At 42.8% G+C, this 25,793-nt stretch overlaps 5 protein-coding genes across 5 annotated transcripts; 2 read left to right on the top strand and 3 right to left on the bottom strand.

Annotated features, from left to right (window-relative positions):
* Positions 1 to 311: 311 nt before the first annotated feature.
* On the bottom strand, positions 312 to 8,826 carry LOC100837448 (DDB1- and CUL4-associated factor 13). Its single transcript, XM_010242111.3, has 17 exons — positions 8,459 to 8,826; positions 7,839 to 7,928; positions 7,646 to 7,757; positions 7,116 to 7,143; positions 6,835 to 6,933; positions 6,483 to 6,552; positions 6,365 to 6,399; positions 6,200 to 6,274; positions 6,024 to 6,119; positions 5,744 to 5,807; positions 4,209 to 4,262; positions 3,942 to 4,027; positions 3,292 to 3,352; positions 3,137 to 3,201; positions 2,342 to 2,447; positions 860 to 948; positions 312 to 743 (listed from the first exon to the last, which is right to left on the bottom strand). The coding sequence occupies exons 1-17, from the start codon at positions 8,522 to 8,524 to the stop codon at positions 581 to 583; spliced, it is 1,359 nt and encodes a 452-aa protein (XP_010240413.1). The 5' UTR covers positions 8,525 to 8,826; the 3' UTR covers positions 312 to 580.
* A 3,910-nt stretch (positions 8,827 to 12,736) lies between these two features.
* On the bottom strand, positions 12,737 to 14,894 carry LOC100832014 (40S ribosomal protein S11). The gene is made up of 6 exons (XM_010242110.3): positions 14,751 to 14,894; positions 14,066 to 14,106; positions 13,852 to 13,952; positions 13,334 to 13,478; positions 13,156 to 13,245; positions 12,737 to 12,992 (listed from the first exon to the last, which is right to left on the bottom strand). The coding sequence occupies exons 1-6, from the start codon at positions 14,760 to 14,762 to the stop codon at positions 12,905 to 12,907; spliced, it is 477 nt and encodes a 158-aa protein (XP_010240412.1). The 5' UTR covers positions 14,763 to 14,894; the 3' UTR covers positions 12,737 to 12,904.
* A 261-nt stretch (positions 14,895 to 15,155) lies between these two features.
* On the top strand, positions 15,156 to 19,082 carry LOC100837139 (cell differentiation protein rcd1). Its single transcript, XM_003580489.4, has 10 exons — positions 15,156 to 15,374; positions 15,595 to 15,820; positions 16,349 to 16,420; positions 16,648 to 16,737; positions 16,932 to 16,974; positions 17,121 to 17,227; positions 17,574 to 17,669; positions 18,205 to 18,395; positions 18,480 to 18,549; positions 18,670 to 19,082. The coding sequence occupies exons 2-10, from the start codon at positions 15,605 to 15,607 to the stop codon at positions 18,745 to 18,747; spliced, it is 963 nt and encodes a 320-aa protein (XP_003580537.1). The 5' UTR covers positions 15,156 to 15,374; positions 15,595 to 15,604; the 3' UTR covers positions 18,748 to 19,082.
* Positions 19,083 to 20,901: 1,819 nt separating this feature from the next.
* LOC112269247 lies at positions 20,902 to 21,773 on the top strand. The gene is made up of 3 exons (XM_024455492.1): positions 20,902 to 20,950; positions 21,020 to 21,238; positions 21,312 to 21,773. Exons 2-3 carry the CDS (start codon positions 21,026 to 21,028, stop codon positions 21,462 to 21,464), a joined length of 366 nt encoding a protein of 121 aa, XP_024311260.1. The 5' UTR covers positions 20,902 to 20,950; positions 21,020 to 21,025; the 3' UTR covers positions 21,465 to 21,773.
* Positions 21,774 to 21,839: 66 nt separating this feature from the next.
* Positions 21,840 to 25,169, bottom strand: LOC104585430. Its single transcript, XM_024455491.1, has 9 exons — positions 24,925 to 25,169; positions 23,641 to 24,812; positions 23,456 to 23,557; positions 23,230 to 23,392; positions 22,913 to 23,146; positions 22,698 to 22,841; positions 22,530 to 22,607; positions 22,386 to 22,451; positions 21,840 to 22,304 (listed from the first exon to the last, which is right to left on the bottom strand). The coding sequence occupies exons 2-9, from the start codon at positions 24,318 to 24,320 to the stop codon at positions 21,921 to 21,923; spliced, it is 1,851 nt and encodes a 616-aa protein (XP_024311259.1). The 5' UTR covers positions 24,321 to 24,812; positions 24,925 to 25,169; the 3' UTR covers positions 21,840 to 21,920.
* Between the last annotated feature and the right edge of the window lie 624 nt (positions 25,170 to 25,793).

Below are 25,793 nucleotides of genomic sequence, written 5' to 3'. Positions count from 1 at the left end.
ATCACAGATATTGGAGCAGCAGAGCAAGGATACTCTGTTTCTATCATGGATTCAGTTACAGCCGACGTCCTACATCCGACTTCACGGATTCCTCTAATTTTGTCCCTGAGCAGTGAAAATGTCACCATCAAGTTTAGGCAACACCCGACATGTATCACTTTAACGAGATCTTGCTCGTACATCATAGTTGCTGGCGTGCTTGGTAATTGAGCTACCACATGGCATCGTGCATATAAGATTTGCGGCCGTGGACGTATAACGATTGTATGCATCTCTGTCCTGGCACGCCAAGCCATGCTAGACTCAGTTCATAGACTAGCAAGTTTTTCCTTTCCAAAAATAATCTGGTACATGACAGTAAGGTTTGTACATATCAAAATAATGCAACACAAAAATAAAAGGGGCAAGCAAAACTCCAGCACTTACAACCGTCATAAACATCTCCGATTTCACCCTGCCTTGCGCAACATGGACATCTCAAGTCAGATATCAGCCTCCATGATCGGGTGGAGGTTGGCAATTGACCAAAACAATGTGCCGGAATATATCCTTGTTTGGCCTCGCGATAGTCAGATCCACCCTACTCAACTTCTTTGATGAGTCTTCTCTTCCTGAACGGCTGCACAGGCCTGCTTCCAGGTGCGCTATGCGCTCGCCTTCTTTCTTCTTTGCGGCTTTCTGCTTCGATCATCGTACGCCTTATGTTGGCTGCCTTATAGATCGGCTTAGGCAAGTGCCTATGCCTGCAGTGACACAATATCCCCACAACGTCAGCAAAATGATAGATGCAAAAAAGGTGAACAAAGACTGAGATGATCCATCAAGTAGAAGCTCCCTATGACAAGAAATAGTAGCTTACCTGACAATCCGCTTGATTTCCGGAAGGTGCTTATACCGCTCCTTGACAGCATCTAGGTATTCTTGTTTTTTGCGTTCCCTTGGAAGAATCTGCAGAACAAATTAGCTAATCATACACCCTTCCAACATCTTAGTGTAATAGAAGACTAGAGGATGCTTTCTCCTCTGTTTCTCCCCGCTCTGCTATGTTCTGAAGTGTGCATGCATTATGCACGGTCTTTTGCACTTTCTAATGCCATGATTTGCGTATTTGATTGGAGGCATGCTCATTGTTTACAGAATTGATTAGTTTAGTGGCTGGCTGCTAGTGTCATACTCCCTCCTTTTCACAAAGAATGGCGCCCACGTTTTTCGAGGTCGAACTTTGACCAATGATTAGATCAATATTCAATAGTATTATATAGATTTTATGTTACAAATTTTATATCTTTGGAAAAGTTTTTGAAATACGAATCCAATGATATAAACGTTTGTAGTACATAATCCTCAAATCATTACTCTAATTGTTGGTCAAAGTAAAATCTTGAAATACGTGCCTGCCATTCTTTGTGAAGAGGGAGTACTCTGCTTTGTGTATTATTAAATATATATTTACTGGTCTGATTTGCTGCTATACTAGTTATGATTTCTCTATGAAATCGCCTCGCCACATACCTTAGGCATTTAAAAGTTGTGAAGGGGATGAGTTGCCTTTAAAACCATGATTCAGACTACCTAATGAAATTATTCTGGTAACCTTACACTGCAAAGTTGGAAAAACACCCTCTGCAATTGACATTTGGGCCTAGGAGCACATATTAAGGGTTTAAATGTTTCTGTAAGGATCGCCCACCCTGGCAGCTAAAACCACTTCCAATCGTTCAGGGCTATTTTCAACAAGGCAGGAGTGATTATAAGTTGAATTAATTCAAATCGTCATCACCACCAATGAGTGCCAGTTGACCTAATAATACTATTTTCCAGTCTTCACCAGGAAATCTGGAACAATCACCAGTTGCCTGACATTCGCTTTCATTGTGCTAACATATGATAAAACTTCCTCGAAACCATGGATTATCTACACATTGGACTGCACACTGAAAATAGTTTACGCCTGCACCGTGAGCCTATGATGATGTATGTAACACAAAACTGTGCTATCTTGTAGACAGCCAATATGCAATACATCTGATTCTATATTTTCCGTTCTTCCATTCTGGTACTAGCCATGTATGGATCATGTTTTCTAATGGTTGTCTACCATTCTTAATTAAGTGCACCATCTGTGTTTGGTGGTGGAATATGATGTTGCCACATCAAAAGGAATCAAGCTCCAAGTCAGTAAGACAGTTGTTATCATGTTACTTCATTGAGCATCGACAATGAGAAACCATGTGCCTGCCAAAATTAGCTTCCGGTTGCACAAAAGGTTGAGCTGAATCACATGGCAATGCATACCAAGACAGCAGCAATTGGCAAACTAGTGTGGTGTTAGTGAACTTACAACTCCAAGTTGTTCTGAAGCTTTAGATTTCCACAGCCTAAGATTTGTGTCATCACTGCCAGAAACTAGATAGGTTCCATCATAGGTGTACTTCACACAGAACACCCTGAAAAGGTAAGGGGAAATTTGGTTACAGTAGAACATGAATTCCACAAAGGTATCGGTGAAGATAAACATGGAGTCTAAAGTAAATAAGATACCTAACTGCTTTGCAGGCAACAACCAAGAAAAATATATGCACATGCATCAGAGTTGCTATATAACTCTCCCCAGAAACATAGTTCAACTTCAATGGCCATGCCTCAGGTAATAGAGACTGAATGTACTCGCAAGTAACAAAGCCACAAAACAACATACTCAACTGTTTAACGTAAAACTTCAAACTGGTTGAATTGAACAGACTACTCTGAAACCCATTGACATGTGACAGTAGAACGCTGAATTCCATAAAAGGTATTGGAGAAGATAGACATAGGGTCTGAAGTAAATAAGATAGCTAACATAGTTCAATGGCATGCCTCAGGTAATAGAGACTGGATACTCGTAAGTAGCCAGGCCAAAGAACAACATACTCAAATGTTTAAAACGTCAAACTTCAAACTGATTGAATTGAACAGACTACTGCTGAACCCATTGACATTTAACAAGAAACGACTTCCTAAAACTATATAACCTAAGTTGCCATGCCACTAAAGTGATCTATTTGATATCTGGTAGCAAAACGGTTTTGAGGGTGATTAATCCATTGTACCACACAAAAATGATATAACGCCAACTGTGGATATGGAAACAAACCTCTGCATCCTCTTAGTATGATATATCTCCCTGCTATGGTCACCATTATATTGGAAGATCCGCACCTGCAAAAGCATCAACCAAATTTTGTCAATCAAAATCACCAGACATGGTTATAAAGTGAATTAATTGTAGGATCTTAGGGTCACACGCACCGTTCTATCATATGAACCCGTAACAAATTCACGACCGGTTGGTGAGTAATCAATATCCATCCTGAGAATAACTCAACTCATGTAAGAACAACTTCAGAAAGAGAAGAAAGAACTCTGCAAGTCGTCAACGGGCTTTATATAGTACAGCTACATGAAATGAATCGATGATAGCTTTCGGCTGTACTCTACAAGTCATAATGCAGGAAGTGTGCATCTCAGAGAGTTCAATAACCTAAGAGAAATTAGCAAACCCATCCCCATGGAAGAAAGTATAAAAAATCCTAGTTTCAGTTCAAATTTTTGTCTGATGTATCGTTGAAGGGTTCAGTTTTAGTTCCGTTTGCTCTTGGTATCGATAAGGGGTACGACCTCCGATCCAAAATAAGTGTCGCTGTTTTAAAATAGGCTTGAACTAATCTTAGTTCAAAACTGAGACACTTATTTTGGATTGGAGGGAGTATATGCTAGAACATGCACTCAATGTTTCAATGTACAATTGTTTTTTTTCACATCAAATGTTTCAATGTACATTTTAATCTACATAACACTTTTCCCATTTTCTCTACAAAGGGAACTTTTTCTCTACAAAGGGAACTTTGTAGACATATCAACTTCAAAAAATCGGGACCTTTGAAATTTTTACTACTTACACAGCTGAAACATGACCCCTGTGAACAATCTTGGCTTCCTCAAGCTTTCTCGAATCGAACGAGTAACAGTTTGTATCTTCATTTGCCTAGCAACAAAAAGCATCAGGACAGAAGTTCTCAAGTGTTAAACATCACAACTTTAAACAAAATTCATAAACGATTCTCACAGAGAAAAGCTTGATAAGTATTTAATCAAGAACTGCATTGTTCATGGGTGATAGCTCAAGCGTATAACAAGAACGAAAATAAATGATATCTAAATCTTACAGCAGTGAAGTTCATGGGCTCCCTAGGGTTCCAGCATACTGAATTGCACCTTGTCTGCATAAAGAAAGAACAAATTAGTATCTCCATAGTTTACGGGTTGCTGAAAGAGCTAAAAGCAGTAAATGTTTATCGAGATGCCTCCGAATATTATAAGAGAACTTAAAAGGCAGCTAAGTTAGCATGATTATTGAAAAGATGCAACTTTCAACTAGGGATGTAAACAGCGCCCGCTTATTGCCCGCTTGCCGCCGTGTAAACGACTGTAGAAGCTAGCTGACTGGGCCAAGCGAAACAGCTTGAGAAATGCACTATGCGGGCCTGGCAGGCACTAAACGGCGCCGTTTTACATCCCTACTTTCAACTGAACAGATATAGTTGACACTTGAGTGACATTATACTACTCCGTCCGATCCATAATAAGTGTCTCAGATTTAGGCTCCGTTTGGCATTGCGGTGGATTATCATAATCCCGTTCTTTTCACCCGCATTTAACTATTTTCATGTTTGGCTAACCAACTTTTTCCTACTTTCGTGTGCATTTTTCCACAGCAGATTATAAAATAAGTTCAGCACAGCACAGTTCAGCAATGCCAAACTGAGCCTTAGTGCAAAAGTTGCACCAAATCTGAGACACTTATTATGGATCAGAGGGAGTAGTTGACAACTAACCACGATAGATGTATAATTTGGGAACTAACCACGCTGCAGGTGCTGGGCGTCTAGGTTTTCAGGTTGGAAACAAGATTCAAGTACATGGGCTGATGTGGAGGTACATACATTGATGGAGCCTGTGTGCTATGCTGGTCCTCAACAGAAAGGTGGGCTCAGGCCCAGATTCTTGGCCTTCCTCACATTTTTTTTCTCGAACTCAGTTTTGTTCGGCTACCCCGTAGAAGCAACCGAATTTTCTGAAACAAATTAGGTTTTCTACATCTGCTAACCGAGTTACCAATTCAAAACCAAACCATCCTAACCAACAATTTGGTTAATTCGTTTCCGGTTTTGTTTCTTGGTTTTTATGCTCACCCCTAGCTCCATCTCTTCCATACATAAACTTGGAATTTGTTTCGTAAAGTAGGCTTAATGTTATAGATCCTAGTTTCATCCAAAAAAAGATGGAGAAAGGGACCTTTCCAAGCCCACCAGAACTTATCGGTGCACAGGGTGCTTCATAAACTCAGATTTGATCAAATACAATGTCCAAACTGTCTCAACATAATTTTACTCATTAACTTAATTTTGGCATGAAGCATCATGCATTGGTGAACTGAAACTAGCATAGACCATTCTCATACAGAAAAGGGGCCTTTATTAGCATAACTTGCTCTTTGACCCTTATACTTTATGTTTAGTTCGCAGCGAACAAATGCTGCTATATGTACAGCACAAAGTGCCTTTTAACTGTATATGAGAACAAAGCGAACGTCTTCTGCCTACCACAGTCAATAGTGTTACAATGTTCCAGGTATTTCTTTTGAAAAAAAAACAGGTATTAGAAGCATTCACAGACATAAGTAAAAGAGAATTTCACAAACCTTCATGATTAGCTTTCTAGCTGGGGATGACATGCGTAGGTCATAAAGTGTTAAACTCCGATCACTGCAAGATTGGTATTTTAATAGGATCAGAAGTTTTGAAGGAAGCATAATAACAGATTACAACACTCACAATCGAAAATCAAAAGAGAATGACAAATGCCACTAAGATCACCGATCACAGCAACAAAAAGATGTATCCATGATTAAAATGAACACATGTTGGATTTTAAGGGAGGAGAAAGAAAAATGCAATTAGAGACAGAATATGAAAAGTTACCTAGCTGATGTAATTAAAACATCAGGTTCTCCAGGATTAAACCGCACAGAAAGAAGTGTATCTTTACCCCATTCAAAGCTATTTATTGGCTCCGACCTATACCAATAAAATTAGCATTGGCGGTGGTAATAAAAAGAGACAAGAAGGTGCAACAAAAAGAATATCCAATATTATACCTATTATGATCCCATATATCAACCTGAGCACCTACAGTTGCAAAAATATTGCCATCCCACTGGTGGTCAACACCCCTATAGATTTATCAGAAGAAAAATTGTTCTTTCAGCAAATTAGATGAGACAAAACTGGAAGATGTCAAGACAATGCAATAATGCTCTTACCAAAATGCATGCTTCCAGGTGTAGACTGCTGACGGCTGTAAAACACGCTCTCAAGTTAAAAGAATTTGATATCATATAACAGATCAGCGAAATAATGCAATACATCCATCCAATGTACCTGGGAAGCATCTCCAATAGCATCACTAGTGTCCATCATCCTACGCATAGGATCTTTCCACAGTCGAACACTGCAACGAATAGATTGATTAGCGCACATTAAGATCAGAAAAACTGGCATGTTTTCACCATTCACTTCTGTATTTTTACACTTAGTAGTACACTCTGATAGAGTAGATATATTTGTCAAAACCCGTTTGCAGAGGATTAACACATTGAACATTATAGAACACCTCTTGCTACAGGGCCACATTTTCACAAAACATATGCAGTGCGAAGACCGAAGAGATGCCGGCAAATTTAGTTGAATGACTTGAATCTGTGTCTAAAGAGACATCTACAATATAACTTACGTGCAATCAACGCCACAGGATATCAGAAGATCACCATCGGTAGATGTTGCCAAACCTCTCACAGCACCCTGGTGTCCAGGGAACTGGCAGACTGTCTTCCTGTTTTCATTGTTGTAAGAGTAATAATAATTAATTACATCATAAGTGATAGTTAACTAATATGAACAGCTCTCTCAGGCACAAGGATATGCAAAGATAAATGAATTGGTGGTTTGAGTTTCGGATGGAATAAAAGAGGTCATCCTCTGGCAATAAGATAGTTGCTACTGCTTCAGTAGTACCTTGCAGCAATGTCCCATAGTCGAATATCTGCAAACAAAACATAAGTTACAATTTACAAATTCTGGCCGATCTTGTTCAAAACATGAACTAATGCATGATTGACAGTTCTATTTTCTATATAAGATTTGGACAAATTAAGGGAAACGTGTGCTTTAAACAGTAGAAAAGGTTCTAAAATAAAATACAATGACTAGGTCACACACTCTTCTGAAACCTAACAAATCATATTTAACTTGCAAATGCAGTCATGCGGTACTTTCAGAAACATAGGCACAAATGTATATTCAATAACTGCAGAACACTAGAACTACATAATATTTTAATTTATTTCAAACTATGAATGTATTCAGGCCGGAATCCCAAGTTAGTATTCCCCAGGCTGAAATTAAAAAGCCGAAGAACAAAAAGGTCGAATGTTACAATTTACTGCATCGATTTTAGCTAGCTATTTCGTCGAGGTGGCAAAAAAATGCATAAAAAAACTCAAGTATGCCAAAGCACCAAAGCTAGTAGGAATTATGATAATTACCCCCATCCATGGACCCAGAAAATACAGCTTTCAAATTATTGGGATTTTTCGCCATGCACGAGACAGCATCAATGTGCCCATCCATTGCTCCAATAAATGGCTTGGCGAATATCTAACATGGCGGGCAGCAAAATTAATACCATAATACACTAAAGAATAAAACATAAATGCAGATATGGAAGAAGATACATACCTTCTCTAACTTCGCAGCATTCAGGGCCCGAGTGTACTCGACAGCTTTCTCTTGACTACGAAGTGCTGGATCATAATTGCGGAATACTTTCTGTTGGGAGTAACAAGTGCAATCGATATTGTCATTTGTTGCAAACAGGGTAATCTTAAGGCCTAGGGAATCTTTCAAAGACTCAAAGGTAGAGCTGGCAGTGAGGGTCAATAAACTTGCTGATGTATATATAGACCATCTTTGACATCATATCACGAGTGTTTCAAATTTGTGCAGCTAGCATATTAAAACAATAAAGATATATATTTTCAACGCAGTACCCAGTCAAGATATATGAGCAAATGCAAAGAAGTTTTCCAGCAACAGAAATTGAACTAGGGAACAGTTTGAACTCTTGGAGACGTCTCTGTACGTATCATGTTGATTGCCAAAGGAGGTCATTTTCGCCCCTCAAAATAACTACACCATTTTAATTTTAATTTGCAAACTGAACTCCTCAATTTAACTAGACATATATGGAACTAAAGGTATGAGTCGCATGGATGTAATCAGATGAATCCCTCTCTACAACCGAACGTACTGGGTGTATATATAATCAACAGAAACAGCCAATATAACGTGGGCTTCACCTGCAGGTCCTGGCTACGGTCGCGCGTGAACTCGTCTGTCGAGCGCGATATCACCTTCACCCTCATCCTGACGGCCGAGCAAGGGCGGAGGACCCGGTAGGGCTACCTTGATTTTTGCCTCAGTTACGAATTGGGGAAGATTAAGGAGATGCAACGGTCGGAATCTGCTCGTGGGGTGATGGGAGGAGAAACGGTCGGGAACGAGAGAATTGCAGGGGAGATAGATATCTGCGGTGGAGGCGCTCGCACGAGGAAGACGAGCGACGGAACGAGGGGGCTGGGGCGCTCGGCAGCGGTGGCGGCGCTCGCTCGAGGAGAAGACAAGCTGCGTGGTTGGGCCGTCGGGGCGCTCGGCAGCGAGATGGGCCCTAAATCCTAAGGTTGCCGAGCAAAGCAAAGAAAAGGAAAAATTATACTGGCATCTTTTCCTCGCCGTGAAACCCTAGCCGTCTGAGAAAAAAAAATCCCGTTTGCGACCAGGAGCTGAGAGGAACCATGGATCAACATCTGACATCGTTTTAGTATCTTCTTTGTAAGGTTTTGTGTGTTCTTGATGGCGGCGCCTGACGGTGGATGCAACAACGCTTGGATTAATGGTCTCTCGGCTCCATTCCCGTTCCGGCGTGGCTATCATGGTCTACTCCATAGAGTTTGTGGATCTCACGGCTCTTAATTTCGTGATTTTGATCATCTTCCTCATCGGTTCGGTTATGATTCAATAGTTCGACAGCCTGTCTTGCAAGAGGTGTGAACAGACCATCGCGCGTTCAACGATCATAAGTTCTCACTGACGTGGGAGTGACCCACCGGGTCCTCATCTTTGGTATACCTGCTACGGCCCAGCATGAAGCCCACTCGGAGGCCTACTACGACTCCAGGAGTTCAGATGCCTAATCTTGCGACTCAAGATAAGGAAAATCAATTAGAGTACATCTCTCTATTGTAATCCATGTGGCCGTGGCTTCGAGTCCAACAGACAGAGCCAATGACGAAGTTCCACTTCGGCAATGCCCATGTTGAGGGGCTTTGTGTTTAGGGAGAGCGACATGCATGTGTGTTAGCGATTCCATCGGCTAACAAGGACACAGGGGACACAATTTTACCCAGGTTCGGGGCCCTTGGAAGGTAATACCCCTACGTCCTGCTTGTCTGATCTAGTATTGATAGAGAGATTACAAGGTTGCCGTAGAGACTATGGTGTGCAAATTGGATTTGGCGAGTGCGTCTAAGCGGCTTCTACGAGGGATTGTGTCTCTCGGGGGAGAGAGTTGTGAGTTGTTCTCCTTGGGTCACCCTCCTGGTCCTTTATATATGCAGGGGGCCAGGTATCGGGTAGAGTTCAAGTCGGGTACATCACGAAGATATACTCTAATTGATTTTCCTTATCTTGAGTCGCAAGTTTAGGCATCCGGACTCCTGGAGTCGTAGTAGGCCTCCGAGTGGGCTTTATGCTAAGTCGTAGTGGGTATACCAAAGATGAGTACCCGAATGGTCATAACCACGTCAGCAGCCGCATCCACGACTTGATGGCAAAGAAGCCGAGGAGGCTGGCGACGATGTTGAACGACGGGCCGCCATTGAAGATTCGTTGAAGATTGTCGGTTCCCTCGCCTCCATCGCCGCCTTGGCGCTGCGAGGTGGGGGAATCTCGATTCCTCGTAAGAGTATCCAGAAGTGTATGCTTATTTCAATTGTTTGGTTCTCGTTGGGCAACGTGATGGCGAAGGTTGTGATGTCGTCTCAAATAAAGGTACTCTGGCTCTTCCTCTGTTGTGGGGGTGCCTCAACGGACGTTGCCGCGGAGCCAGAGAGTTTTAGTCACCATAGATTCATTTTACCCGATCTTACAGATTTTGGGTTTGTGTACTCACAGATCCGTTTATGCGTATCTGTTGAGCTTTTGTTAGTTTGTCATAGTGATTTTGTTGGTTTTATATTTTGGAATCTTTCTCCAGTGTTCTTGTGAAGATCTTGCGGTTCGACAACCTGCATCTTTAGGAGATCATCCCCAGTCCAAGTACGTTCAACGCTCACGACTTCTCATCTTCTTGGATGAGTGACTAAAGGACCTTTTTGAAACCTTTGAAGGTAGTCAAGTTCGTACAGGGATACGAGTGACTACGTTGCTTCTCCAATCTGATTGCAATCTTTATATTGAAGTCATGACGGTGTTTCATGTTGCAAAAAATGATACCACAAAGAAAATGTATTTAAGAGGTTTCATGTAGTTCTTAATCATAGTAGTTACCTTATAATTTCTAGGATCTATAATCATTGAACTTGTAATGGTTCTCTAGTTTGAATAAAGTTACAGTTTATTTTCAGGAATTTAATGTTCCAGCGTCGTTCTAGAGTCATATGCATCAAACAACATCCCTACCTAATGGGCTGCAAGTTTATGCCTATGCCGTACACATGACACACCAGCTGCCGCTTAAATCCGATTGATATACGGTATGTTGCCGCCGCCGGTGAGACGGAGAAAAAACTAGGGTTTTGAGGTAGCGCATCTTCAGGATTCACAGGTTCCCCTCACCTCCTATCACCATCTTGACGCTGCGAGGTGAGGGGAACCTCGAGTCTTCCTAGACGATTTGAGAAGTTTTTAGTTTTATGAGTCTTGTGATCTTCATCGGCAACGCTACAGCGGATGGTGTGATGCCATCAAGAATAAAGGTACTATGATTCTTTCTCTGCTTCGGCGATGCCTTATTAGGAAATGCCACGGGGCTAGAGAGTTTTACTCACCACATGTGTCCGATCATGCGGATTTTGAGTGTGTGTCCTCGCAGATCCGTTCATATGGATTTGATGAGTTTTTGTCAGTGTGTCATGATGTTTTTGTTGGTCTGATCTTTTGTACCTTTAGAGTCATTCTCTTGCGTTTTTGTGAAGATCTTATGGCTCGACCCTAGACCTTAAGGTGATCATCCCGACCTATGTGCGTTCAACGCCCATGACTTCTCGTCTTTTTAGATGGGTGACTGAAGGGGCGTTTTGAAATCTTTGAAGGTAGTCAAGTTCGTGCAGGGGTACGAGTAGGGATGTTGCCGCTCCAATCTAATTGTTGTCCTTTTGCTAAAGCTTGGAGATTATTTGATGTTGCAAAGATTGAGACCATGAAAAATATGTTTCCGAGAGATTTCATTGTAATTCTTAGTCAAAGTGATGGTTTCTTGTGTATATGATCCGAAACACTGTACCTGTAATGGTTTTCGAGTTTGAATAAAGTTCCAGGTGATTTTAGAAAAAAAATCCGGTTGATGTTCTAAAAAAACTAAGGTTGATCGATCTCATCCTAGACCTTTTCACTATTCTAAAAAAAACGAAAAAAAAACTACACCGTACCTCTTTACTCTCGAAAGGAAAAAAGAAAAAAAAAATCTTACGCCTATTCACCGGGTCGCCCTGCCTCGATGGGATTGCGTTGAAAGCGTGCCATCAGGTGATTTAATTTGCTTCTGTGGTTAACTCTTGTCACGAGCATGCAAGAAGAAATGGATCGATCGACACCGTTGGATCCATCCAGGACCAATATTAGTTTGCAGTACTCATTCCCGTTGCTTGCGAATTTCACTCCTTCGCGAAATCAGCCACGTACGACGACACGCCAATGTTGTTGCATTGGCCGATCATTGTATGTTCTGCGGGTAAGTCTCAAATTTGCTCAAATATGGATGTATCTATGTCTAAAAAACGTTTAGATTCATGTAATATCTCAACACTTTAATGTGGGACGGAGGAAGTAGGTCCCAAATTCTAAGGCAATCTTGTAGACGATTACGTTTTTTAGTATCAATCGCTTCTATCCACAAAACAATAAAGGCCTTTTTGATTCGCACCATAAGAAAAAGATATGATCGCAATGTCACTCTCATTTGAATCCTGCATGAATATAGTTGAGCCAGTATGTTCAGCAGAAAGGTAGTTTAAATGGATCCTACAAATCAAACCTGTATAGGGAAAAATCACAAGGATCAAAATCCTAGTATACTGTAGAAATCCTTTTCAATCAAAGACGCCCTACAACTTTGCAGCAGAAGATTTTAAACTCTACCAAGGACTGGCCAAGACTGTGATCTCATGTGCACACAGAATTCTAGTCACAGAATTACTGAGCTTCCCACTTTAGCAGGACGCACATTGTTTTTTTAAGGAAGCTAGACGCACATTGCTAAATGCAACTAAGAACGCATCTCTGAACCTTAGACACCATGCCAGGTAAAACTACTGAACCGCAAGTACGCAACCAAGTCAGGAACAATCAGACAGCACATATTTAAGCAAAAACTCTTGATAGGTAGATAGATTCCAGAAAACATGTTCAGACAACGAGTCTACATTTTGGCAGAAAATATCCAAATAAAATGTCAAAACGCCACCCTGGTAGAACTTTCAAGCGAAACACTTCTGACTATGAAACTACTCATGAATCAGAGTCTGCACTTAAGCAGCAACGAATGCCTTCTTCCCACCAGTGGATCCAGCTGGAATCACCTTCAGGACGTTGAATCTCACGGTTTTCGACAGGGGCCTGTACAAAGATACAAGTATTCAGCAACAAAAGAATATCATGTCGCAGTCATCCTTGGGTGAATTACAAAGCAATGAATTATGACAGAACAACAGTAGTTTATTGCAAGTGTCAACAATGCAAATGGTTTGCTCGTCAAACACAAACTAAGAGCGAGAATAACCTGCACTGGCCAATGATGACATGGTCGCCCTCCCTAATACGGAAGCATGGGGAGATGTGAGCTGGAATGTTGGAATGCCTCTTCTCATACCTGCAAAGCGTGGACAATTTGTTTTCTGACTTAGAGATCCAACATGAAGAAAGGTATCAAGTTTTAGCATTCCAAATTGTTAACATGCCTCTGGTATTTCTTCACAAAGTGGAGGTAGTCCCTGCGAACAATGATTGTCCTGTTCATCTTAGCACTGTGGCATGTTCCAGCAATAATTCTGCCCCTGATAGCAACAGTACCGGTGAATGGGCATTTCTTGTCAATGTAGGTACCTGCAAGGGAATAGATATTAATAGACTGTCTGAAACTTATAGTAAGCAGCATACACCTTATCCATTCATAAATTTTTGTACATCACATGAAATGCCAGACATTAGCAACATTATATAAAAAACATACATCTAGAAAGTCACATCTGTGTGTTTGTTTTCAACATCAACAATACCAACTTGGCTGCAGGCAGATACACAACTAGGATTCTACAATTCGGTCATTCACACGATTAGGAAAAATTATACTGATGTAAAACGTAGGCATGCTTCCACGTCAACACTAGCAGCACCTACTTGTGTGTATGAAGACAGCGCTAGCAAAAGGGTGCTTATGAGCTATGAAGACATGACTAGAAAAAAGAGCCTATTGTACCTTCGATCGCTTCCCTTGGGGTCTTGAAACCAAGGCCAACACTCTTCCAGAAGCGGTTGCCTGCCTTGCCTGGCCTCTTGGCCTTGTCAGCTTTCTTCGTGCTAAAATTAGACAGAAGATTTGTTAAGCTATATAGATTGCACCCATTCATATTAAGATGTGTACTTTAGTAAGAAATAAACAAAATGCAAGAAAAAGTTAACAAACTCCTCACCTGAGGAACACCTTGGGCTGCTTAAGGAAAGCCTTCTCAGTCTGCACAGCAAGGAACGGATGTAAAACGTCAGACTAATACAACCTGTAGATAGTACAATGCAGAACAGAAACAGATGCAAATATGATAACAATATAGCCAGTAGCTAGAAACTACTAACTTTGCTCAATTATACACAGGAGTAAACAAGAAACTAGATGACTATCTAGACTTTACATTTATTACTTGCCAAAATCCAAATGGAGCATACAACAATCCATAACTTCATCGATCTACAAAGCATGCCATCCTATCAAGCTCAAACAACCAGAGCACATTTGCACATGTGTATGTAACATCTGACATCAACGGTGGTCACAATAAACACAGAGTTTAGCCGACGCCTACCCTCTACGGAGTAATAGCTAAGCAGAAACATCAGAAATTAACGAATGTAAGTGAGAGTTGCAGTATCGCACTAAATCCTACAGACATAAACAACAAAACTTCTCCCAAGTTACTCTGACCGCAGAAGCTACCAACCCGCACAGACCAAGATACAGGTAGCTATCACTCGATTCGCAACAAACATACAACCCTTCTGCGCGAACAGATCTAAGTTTCCATGGCGTGTGTGCATATCCAAGTTAACGCAACAGCTGAGGTAGAGCACTACGTGCAGACTACTAGAGGAGGGGACTTTTACCTGCTCCGCCATGGCTGCCTGTGGGAGTCGAGCGGCGGCGGCGGCGGCGGCGGCGCGGGTGGGAGATACAGAAGCGGGGAGCCGAAGGCTTAAGAAGAGATGGCGGCGGGGCACAAACCCTAGGGGTGCTCTCTCTTTATAACGCAGGGGCGCTGCTGCGAAATGTGCAGATGAACCCCTTGTCTTTCCACGATTTCCGTCCGTCTCCTCCGGCGGCCCATCATCAAGGCCCATAAACCAAACATTAAAGGCCCATGCCTACCGTCTCAGAGCGGGACCCACCTCTTTTTTTTTTAGGATTCCTCTCTGCCGATCAGTGATCACGCCATTGATGGTGTATTAACCGCTGCGTCGCGTGAGCCTGAGCCGTCGGATATTAATGCCAGCCTGACAGCTGCGTCCTTGACTCCTTCTCAAAAAATCGAAAAGAAAAAAGGAAAACGGTAGGCAGAAGTCCCTCCTCTCCATACTCCATTCCTCTTCCGTCGCGGCGAGCTCCGGTGGTCACCGGCGTGCGGGAGGCGGGCGCTCCGCCGCTCCAGTTCCCTCCCCCCGCGCATTACGGTCTCGTGGAGCAGATTGGAGCGCAGATCCATCCGGAATTAGACTGATTCCAGCTGTTAGGTAATCACTAAACCTCAGCTGGCTTCGCTTTCCCCCCTGATCCGCTCTCTGCTCTCGCCAATCGACGGCGTGAACGGGGTGGAAGGGACGCTTCCGGGCCCCTGCGTGCGATACGTGCAAATGAGTCCGTTGCTGGGAGTCCGATGGATTTGCTGTGCTTGGTTTATTGTTTATATTTATATCTGAAGGAATTCGTAATGGTGTTTCGATGCTCGTGTAGTTCGTGGGCAATGGCGAACCTGCAGGCTTCCCTTAACATGCACCCCTCCTTCGCGGCGGCTGCGGCGGCCTCGGGGCCGCCCCCCTCTCCTATCGGTGGAGGCGGCGGCAGTAGTGCAGCCGTGGCGCAGGAACGCAATGACAGAAAGCAGGCGTCGGTGGAGCAGCTGGTGCTCGACCTCTGCGACCGCGAGCTGCGCGAGAACACCCTCCTCGAGCTATCCAAGGTTCGTTTCTCGGGTTCCGCCTCCTTGTGTGAAGAGATTGTGTGATTTGTGGTTTCTCCTCTCTAGTTAGGTTTCTGGTTTTGTGGCCTTTGGAATTCAGTTTGTCTGTGGAAATGTCAGTGCATTAGCCAGGGCGTGAGGCATCGAGGAAGTGAACATTTTGGTGATTCGTTGGAAGGGTTAGCTTGTCGTTAATATGCACTGCCATATGATTTATTTTCTTGATTTAATAGTCTTAGCTTAGGCTTGTTATTTTGAAAGGACCCGTAGACAGCACTGTGAGCAATTCTTGAGTTGCTAGGGTACGAACCGTACGATCCAAGTTCCAAAACAAATGGCTTTGTTGTCAACAATGTTGTTTCGACGAGTTATGTCAGTATGACATCTCGATCATAAATGGTGAACTTTAGCCTAATTAATTTTTAAATACCGTGAAAAGTACAACTGCAGACTGCCTGTTCAGTCGTTAACATGCTAAGACATTTTATTCGAGTAGGAAAAATCAATAATTCAATGCAATCATTTCAGAAACGAGAGGTCTTTCAAGATTTGGCCCTGCTTCTGTGGCACTCTTATGGCACTATTGCTGCACTACTTCAGGTATGCATAATTCATTTGTTTTCTATATTTATAATTTTCATGCTTGAAAATTAAAATAAAAGAACAGGGAGTTTTCAGCCTACTTTTTACCTGGACTTGTTTATGTTATCTAACTGTTAAACCCAGTCACTGTTTGTTTTCAAATTGGCTTTTGTTGTTTCGAATGCAACTTTTCAAAGTTTGACCCTATCTTCCTTACTTGGTATATTTGACAACCTGGAAAACAGGAAATTGTGTCTATCTACCCTGCACTTTCACCCCCAACTTTGTCACCAGGTGCATCAAACAGAGTCTGCAACGCACTTGCACTTCTTCAGGTAAGTACAGTTTGAGACATACTCCATCCGATCCATATAAGTGTCTTGGATTTAGTATGACTTTGTACTAAAGTTGTACTAAATCCACGACATTTATTATGGATCGGAGGGAGTATAAAAAAGAGAGGGTGGGAATTACATTATCTTATGAATAATTGAATATATTTTTATGCTTGTTTTTATAATAAACGCAGTGTGTTGCATCGCACCCTGATACGAGGATCCACTTCTTACATGGTAACAACTAACAAGTACAGCCATTTGTGATGTGTCTAACACATCCTAATTCTAGTTGTTTGATGCTACGAAAGAGCTGTTAGCTCTTGATATTGTTGCTGGTAGCGATTAACTTCCCCTCTCTGTTCTTCATTGGTTCTTTTCAGCTCACATTCCACTGTTCTTGTACCCGTTCTTGAATACTTTCAGCAAGACACGGCCTTTTGAGTACTTGCGGCTTACCAGTTTGGGTGTCATTGGTGCTCTTGTTAAGGTAAATTCATTTGTGCGAGTTTACATGAATTAACAAATTTTCTGTAACGCATCCAACTCTGCAATGCTATATATAAGCATGGTGCTTTCACTAGTTATGAAATGCAGCACAAGTTAAGATTTGTGTTGTTATTATTCCAATACAATGGCATGAATTATGAAACAGATAAGGACATAAGGAAAGCATCTTTGTTACTTTATTTGGAAAGAAAGATAAACAACTGTATAACTTAAATAAGCAATGTGATATTTAATGGTTCTTCTTATTTTTGGAATAAACTGCCTGTGTTTACAATTGTTAATTCTGTAGATGGTAATGAAGCTTCTTTACCTTCTGATGCATCCAGATCGATGATACTGAAGTTATCGGTTTTCTGCTGCAAACTGAAATAATTCCTCTGTGTTTGCGCACTATGGAGATGGGCAGTGAGCTATCAAAAACCGTATGTATCTAGCCATCTCAATCCTAAAATATCATTGTTTTCTCTTCTATTTAGGCCTGGCAAAGGTCAAATTGCTTCTTCTTTTCAAGAAGTATATTTTGCTATCTGATGTTCACCAGGAACACTATATTGCCAGTTCACAGGTTGGTCAGGACTGGAATGTAAAGTAGGCACACCAGGCTTCTCTCTTCTTCTTTTAGGCTTCTCTCTTCTTCTTTTTGCCACGAACACCAGGCTTCAATCTGACAAGTGCTTAAAACCACACTTAAAAGATGCATTATGTAAGAATCCTGAAAGGCTGTTTTGCCGTTGGCGATTCACTAACTGTCCTACGACCTATGCTGCTAATTTTGGTGCACTTATCAGTTATCACTTGAACCTGGAATGAATAAAAAAAAATTGACACATACATTTCCCACTGCGCTGTAATATAACCCCAGGAGTCAAATATGAACTTTAGGTGCTTAAGAGTTTTTTGGTAGACAGGTAGTAGCTGTAACTGCAGTTTCACTAATTTAGTCAAATCTATAAGCAGGTGTCTACCTTCATTGTCCAAAAGATTATGCTTGATGATATTGGACTGCGTTACGTTTGTGCAACCATTGAGCGTTTCTATGCCGTGAGCAACGTTTTAGGAGCCATGGTAGTTTCACTTGCTGATCTACCTTCCACCAGGTTGCTCAAGCACATTATACGATGTTACCTCAGGCTGTCAGATAATCCTAGGTTCGTGCTGTCGTTCATATGGTAAAAAATGATTTTACATCTATCTTCACACGTGCTAATTTCTTCCTCCCCATTCACCTGCAGAGCATGTTTTGAACTGCAAACGTGCCTCCCTGACATGCTGAAAGATGGGACATTCCATGTCTCTCTTAAGGTGAGTCATGCTATTAACCCATCGGTCATTACCAATTCATGGTTTCCTCATGAAGTATATGACGCGATAAATAGTAACTTCTGATCACATACTAACTGTGATTATCTATGTCAAACACAGGATGACCCTACAACGCGGCGCTGGCTTCAACAACTGCTGCATAATGTGACAGCCAGTGGCATGGCAGGACCTCCCTAGCCAGGCCTGGAACACCTGACGGGGATGTAATTAATCCAGTTTAGTTGCTGCAATTCACAAGAATAAATAATTTGTCTTGTGAATTGCGCTAGTAGGGAAGCTCACTTCCTTCAGGTGTCTACAAGAAGGTTGTAGTGTGCAGTTTCGACCTCCCAAGAGGAAATGTTGTGTTGTGTCGTAACATTAGGATGCTAAGGTTTGCTCAACTGCTTATCCTGCAATATTATGAACACAAAGCAAAGCAAGCTGCTCTTTTTTCTGGTCTTGCACCAGAACTATTTTTCTATGTAAGCTCAACGTCTAACAGTTATGGGAGGCATTACCATTACCTATCAGTTAAAACTTAAAACATATCCGTAGAGCAACAAAATCTAATCTATCCCTCATACAAATAGTACTCCGATCCATAGTAACTGTCTTGGATTTAATACAAAATTGTACTAACTTTGTACTAAATCTAAGACATTTATTATGAATCGGAGAGTGTAGTATTTTATCTGGTGTTACCCTTGTTTCTGAACCTACCTGCACATGTCAAACAGAAACTTCTTCCCTTGTATTACCATGGCATGGCCGCCCACGATGCACCTTGGTCGGTATTGGGATCTCCAAATGGGCACGTAGACGAAGGCGAAGGACCTACCGTCATAGTCATGACGAGTATGTTGGTTCACACACCATGGCAATACATGTACTGTACTCAAAGAATTGGAAGGGATTTCTTAGGAATCCCATTGATTTCCTATGTTTTGGGAGAAAAGTGAACATTATGTCAAACCTTTTTTACATAGGAAGGAGGTTGGATTTTTCTCCAAACCAAATAAGCTTTAAATTTGTACACTTTTTAAGGGTGTTACTATGAGTTAGTAGCATGGTAAAACCCAAATGGATGGTAGCACTGAATATTCTCTTAGCCAACGCCCAACAGGGCAGGATAGGATAGGATATGTGCGTTGCCAAGACAAATAACCAAACCCATTTTCGCCCAGCAGATTCTTACATAGCATAAATCTGATCAATGTACTGACACAAGTGACAAGTAGTTCTAAAAGGAGCAGCATTAGTACTGATTGGTAAATTAACAGAGTTGCATGATGACAGCGAAATACTAATACAAGTTCCATTCCATGAGAGAGACATGATCAGGGCGGCGGTAGCAGCAGCCGAAGACGAGACAGCTCAATGCCGGCTAGACCCAGCAGCATCGGAGCTCATGGACCAGTCGGACGACTCTCTCGACCCACATACATCGAGTACTTCGTAGTTATAGGCGCCGGCTCCAACTGCACTCGCAACAAAGTATTTGCACCGTGTCAAAAAAAAGTATTTGCACCTGTTAACTAAAATTGTCGGAGGCAGTACATAACTTCAGGATGATTCATGCAACAGCGACAACAGAGAAAATTTGTAAGATTATGCATGAATTTTACCAGCGCAAATTATATTTGTTTGAAAGAAAGTAACCCACTAAGATTTGGGGAAACAATGTTATTTCAAAAGGAATTAGCCAAATAGTCAAATCAACCCTACTGGTAAGAAGAAGCAATAACTCAGTATCTTACCAGACTTGCTTCCTTGGAACATGACCACTCGTTCCCGAAGCGAACAGTCACCATCTTTGTTGTCCGCGAATTTTTTGCGTCAGTAGCCCCCTCGCTCACCGTTTTGACAAAAATAGTCCCCTTCAAAAAGATTTGACAAAAGTAGCCTGATAAAAGGCTCAAAAGGCGTCACGTAGAGCTTTCCGCCAACTGAGCCGGACGCCGAAGCTTCGTGACAATGCCAAAGGCGGAAAGTCCTTTCCTCCAATCCCATTGGCGGAAAGCCTATGCATGGGCTTTTTTAGGCTAGTAGGGCCCCCTGTCCTCTGCGCATGTCGGCCAAAAGGACACCAGGGTCCTTCCCTCCAATGCCATGGGCGGAAGGCCCCCAAGATTCCCACGCCAGCATCTTCCTCACGACGAGATTGCGCAGCCACAACGGTTTTCTTTCTGTGCGATGCGACACCACCAGCAGAGAATCGAATCTTGCCAGGTGAAACCCTTTCGGCCATTTGCATTGGCGGAATAGCTTTTTTCCCGCCCCCAGTGCACCCACTAGCGCTATAAAAGATTCACCCGGGCTGACTTGGGTCTTCATCGAGCAAATCTTAGCCTCTTCTTTAGCTCTTCTTGGTTGTGTTGGTGCTGGTAGAAGAAAGGAGGTTAGTAAGTATTTTTGTTGCTCTAATTTTTTGTGTTGCATTGGTTTGATTCGTGTAGTTCCTTCAAAGTTAGGCATGGCTTCGTCCGACCCTGATCCGATGCCGAAAAAGAAGATGCCCGCGACGGTGGAAGAAGGGGTTGAATTTCCTAGGTGCTGGTGCGGCGATCTTTGCAAGGCAAAAACCGCGGATGATCCCTTCTCGTACACTAAAGGTCGGAGGTTTTTCATGTGTGCAAATTATGCTCATGATCCGGCCCCACAACGTAACGTGTACGAGCAACCACCGGTGCGTTCCAACATCTACGAGACAAGTTTGTTGTTTGTTGCATATGATTGACCATAATATTTTTGTGTTGTAGTCTCCTCCGCCCCTCTGTTCGTACTACGAGTGGATCGACCATGAGCAACCAGCGTGGGCGAAATATGACATTGAGTACGACCACAAAGTAGTATGGGAAAAATTCCATGCTGTGACACGTCGTGAAGAGGCGGCGGAGAAGATGAAGCTCTAGCAAGAGGAGCAACGCCAGAAGAAAGAGGAAAAGGAACATGAAGAGAAGGAGCTTCGCGAGGCAGAGAGAGAGAGGAAGAGAGAGAGAGGGCGCGACGTGCGCAGGAAGATGCTGCAGATGGTAAGGGAAAGGGAAAATGGCCACGCTGGACTCAGTAGAATCCCACAATGTATCGTAGTTTCAGTTGCACTGTATCTTAATTTCAGCACTTTATCTTAAGTTCGGCACCGTATCTTAATTTCGGCACCGTATCTTAATTCCGGTATTTTGTTGTAATATCCCGTATTGTTTTTAATCCCTATCTCTGTTGTAATATCCCTTGATGTTTTTTAATCGAAGTTATCCTATCTTCCAGCAAATTAAATAATCAAGTCATTTATAAAGAGTTGGTCGACGTCCATGGCAATTATTTAAAGAAGTCGCAACAGAAGATATACATTACATACAGTAGCATAATCATTCTCCTCTCCCTCTCCCTGATGTAGTTTTCCGTGCTTTTGTTTTTTTTCGTGCACAGTGATCGGCCGAGTAAGTGAGTGGTGACGGTGCTCGTGGGTTGGTGCGGAGATTGTGTTCCGGTGTCTCTTGTGGTACCGTTGGCGTCTCATGAATAAGACTACGAGAAATATCATGGTCAACGCTAAAGTAATCGACAAAATCCGCATCATGAGGCTGTGTAGATTCTGGCGGTGGATATGAAGAAATGTGAACTGCTTGCGATGACTGTGCGCCACAGGAGTACCCTTGGAATAGTTCGAACGGTATCTGTTGATGGACTTGTGTATGAGTCTCGCCCGTTCGCCAACCCCAGTCTTCTTCACCATGAGTAGTGAAATGGGCCTATTAGAGGAAAATCATACATATCAATTAATTCTGTCATCCTATGTACTTAACTTTGATCAAAATAATTCATACATGTACCTCATATCCATGGCCATGATCATACGAGGATCCTGCCAAGGTCCCTCCGGCAGCAGTGAACTGGGCCTATTAAAGAAAATCGTTTGTATTAATAAATTGAATTCTCAACATCCATATTTTATTTTGATAAAAAATAAATCATACATTGTACGGGGACCCTGCCATGGTCCCTCCAGTAGTCCCTTGTGGCGGGCTCTCTTCCCATGTCGTTTGTAGGCCATACTACGGTTACGAGATATATATGCGCATTAGTAAACAAAATGACCATTGAAGTGATGTGTACATGTGAATACAATATCTATGGAGACGAACCTGAACATTTTGTAATCGTGAAGCGCCGGACAGAGACCGCTGTATAGGAGTAACATTTTGTAATCTTGAAGCGCCGGACATAGACCGTTGTATAGGAGTCCTCGACGACGTACGCAACAACGTTGAGTCTACTCGTCTACCAGTCTGTGAAAACATAACTTAATATACAGATGTGCCGTTTGCATGTAGATTATAAGTCGAAAACTTGCATGTACCTCCACATCACTGGGCCGTGAAGAGCGTGCCTCACTCGGTCGTGCCGACCGGACTTCTGGCATGTGGTATGCGCGTAAGTTGACGTCATCGGCACGGCCACAACTCCAATTGGCAACAATGTCCTTTGCATTGTCCATAATATTTTTTAGTTTTGTCTTCAGGTGATGATGTATTGGTGGGTTCTCTTTAATTATATCATGTGCATCGAGCATGATACTGTTGGCCTTGTCAACCTAAAATTAAGAAATGGTGGTTATGGTGTTGAATTAGATTGTAGTATTGAAGATACGTGGAAATACAAAGAATATACAAGTACCGTGTCATCACGACGACTCGCAATGGCACGATCCATGCCTCTTTCCTGCTGCTGTTGGTGCGTGAGCTCAGTAGGCCTCTGTGGTGGACCTTGTGTTAGCCTCACGCGCGTGCTTTGGACGTACCACTCCAAGTATTCTTCGTATGTTCGCGGGTCGTAACCTCTAGAAGAGAATGATGTTAGCATCGAACATGTTTCCAAATTAAACAACGCAATACATGATTACCTAGCTTCGTTGACAGTGTCGGTTAAAGCATCGCTCCAAGCCTGTATCCAAGTTTGATTTGCTAGTCGCCAGTTGTGTCGGTTCTTGCCTTGATTTGTTTGCCTGAAATGCAATAATAATTGTACAATTTTATTTTCATGTGATGAAAAGAAAATAGAATTATGTTTTTAAAGTTACAAACTTACGTATGGACATCATGTGAAATCCCTCTGGGAGGGGGCGGCGGTACCTCCTGGAAAAGACCAAACTGCCGCATGACCCGTTCAGGCTCGTATGGCTGTACCATATGTGCGAAGACTAGCTTGCAACGCGTCATCCAGATACCGGAGTCGTATGTGCATTGCACCGACAACCCGACATCTCCACCTACATTGACTATGTCGTCCTGACTGAACGGGTCCCATATCACCTCGGTGTCATGCAACATCTCAAATTCATTGTGGTATAGAGGATAACACTTTGCTGCATACTTTCTAGCCCAACTTAATTTTGCATGTGTCCACCGGCTTCCAAAGGTTGCTGGTTCAAACCGCGGGTCAGCCACCTCGTATGGGTGGACTGGATTTTGTATGTGCGGTCGTCCGATCGGGAGATGCTCCCACGACCACAACTGTAGAAGTATGTAGCACACACAGAGTATCGGTTCTTTTCTCGTTGGCTTTTTCTGAACGCCGTCACACAAACCCCTGTATGTGTGACAAAGCACCGCAGATCCCCAGCTATAAGCTACAATTTCATGAAAATCAGTGTCCGCTATTTCAACAGCAATGCCTATATAACTAGGGGGGATTGTATCACCAGATGACGACGGGAACATAACCGAACCAAACAACCACAACAAGTATGCAATCAGGTGTGTACACATAATGTAATCGTCTGCACCGGGAGGTACATTTGTAAAGTGGTTAAGCCAACTCCTGGGTACCCCCGGGGTTCCTTACCACCTTCCTTTCTCGGGAGTGCAATACCTAACCGTTGTCCCAGGTCCTCACGCCAGGTGAGAGTTTCTGGTTGTGGCACGACCGGCAGACCACCGAGTGGCAAACCGGTGATCATGCTCACATCTTTCAGAGTTGGGGTCATCTCCCCCCACCGGAAGTGGAAGGTGTGTGTCTCCGGTCTCCATCTGTCAACCAATGTTGTCAACAGAGAACTGTCAAGCATAAGGCTGTTTCCCGTAGATAACATCTTAGCCAACGACAGTAGGCCGCTGACTGCTAGACGAGGCACAAAACGCGGATCGGGATCCCATTTTGTATAGCCTCACAGCCTGAACGTGGGAGGGGGCTATCCACCCGTGGCAACGGTGGCCCTCGTCGAAGAACCCATTAAGCAAAGGTGGCAACTCTGCCATTGCCTGCAACCAAGAAAACCAATCAATAAAAGTAATAAGAAATTTGATAGATCATATGAAACACAAGAAAAAAAACAAGCATGTAAAAAAAGAGGCCGCATTTGATAGATCTTACCTCTGAAATGAAGCACAACGCAACTAGCTAGTGTGTTCTTCGGTTTTCAATGTGCATGCGATGGTGGAGTGTGTGTGTTAGAGAGAGAAGGGGAGGATGCGTAGAGTGCAGAGTGGCAGGCTCAGAGGACTGAGAGGAATAGAGGAGGCAGGTTGCACTTTGGGGCCAGCGAGGAGGCAGGCGAGCGGCTAAAAACGCTATGCTCCCGCTAGCTAAAGGCCAGCTCCCCGTGATCCGTGATCGATCAGGTCTGCCCAGGGAATCGCATGCGCCATTTTTTTCTGGTAAAAGAAGCTCGACACGAATGGCCTGGAATCAGGCTGGGAAAGCGGCGCCCACGCGGGAATCATCGCCTGGAACTGAGCGTCCCGTCCAATCGCCCGGAAAGGTCTCGCATGGGAATCTCCCTGCGCGGGAAAAAATGGGAAGCAGTCTCGCGTGGGAACCGTGCCTGGGAAAAAAGAGGAAAGACTCTCCTTTGCTCTGAGCAGTGAATTTGGCCCGACAAAATTCAATCACAAAATTCAATCAAAGTAAAAAAGCATCACTCGTTTACTTTGCCCCACTTGGACCGACAAAATTGACCAAAAGTAGAAAAGCATCACTCCTTTACTTTGCCCGTGCTCGAATCAGCCCGAGAGAATCAAATCGCAATAAATCCGTTCATGTCCCGTGCAGCCTCGCGTCCAATCGAACATTAATTAAGGAATTCATGTGATAACAAATTTAAATACCCCGTTAAAAAACAAATTGAAATACATATACAAAGAGTATTGGAAAATCAAACTTAACATTAACGGTTACACGAGTACAAGAATATCTTGATAATTATTTCACTAGCATTACATCATAAATAAAAAGCAGCAGAA

Source organism: Brachypodium distachyon, chromosome 5, assembly GCF_000005505.3.
Source record: "Brachypodium distachyon strain Bd21 chromosome 5, Brachypodium_distachyon_v3.0, whole genome shotgun sequence".
Classification (NCBI taxonomy): domain Eukaryota; kingdom Viridiplantae; phylum Streptophyta; class Magnoliopsida; order Poales; family Poaceae; genus Brachypodium; species Brachypodium distachyon.
This window is presented reverse-complemented; position numbering and strand designations above follow the sequence as displayed.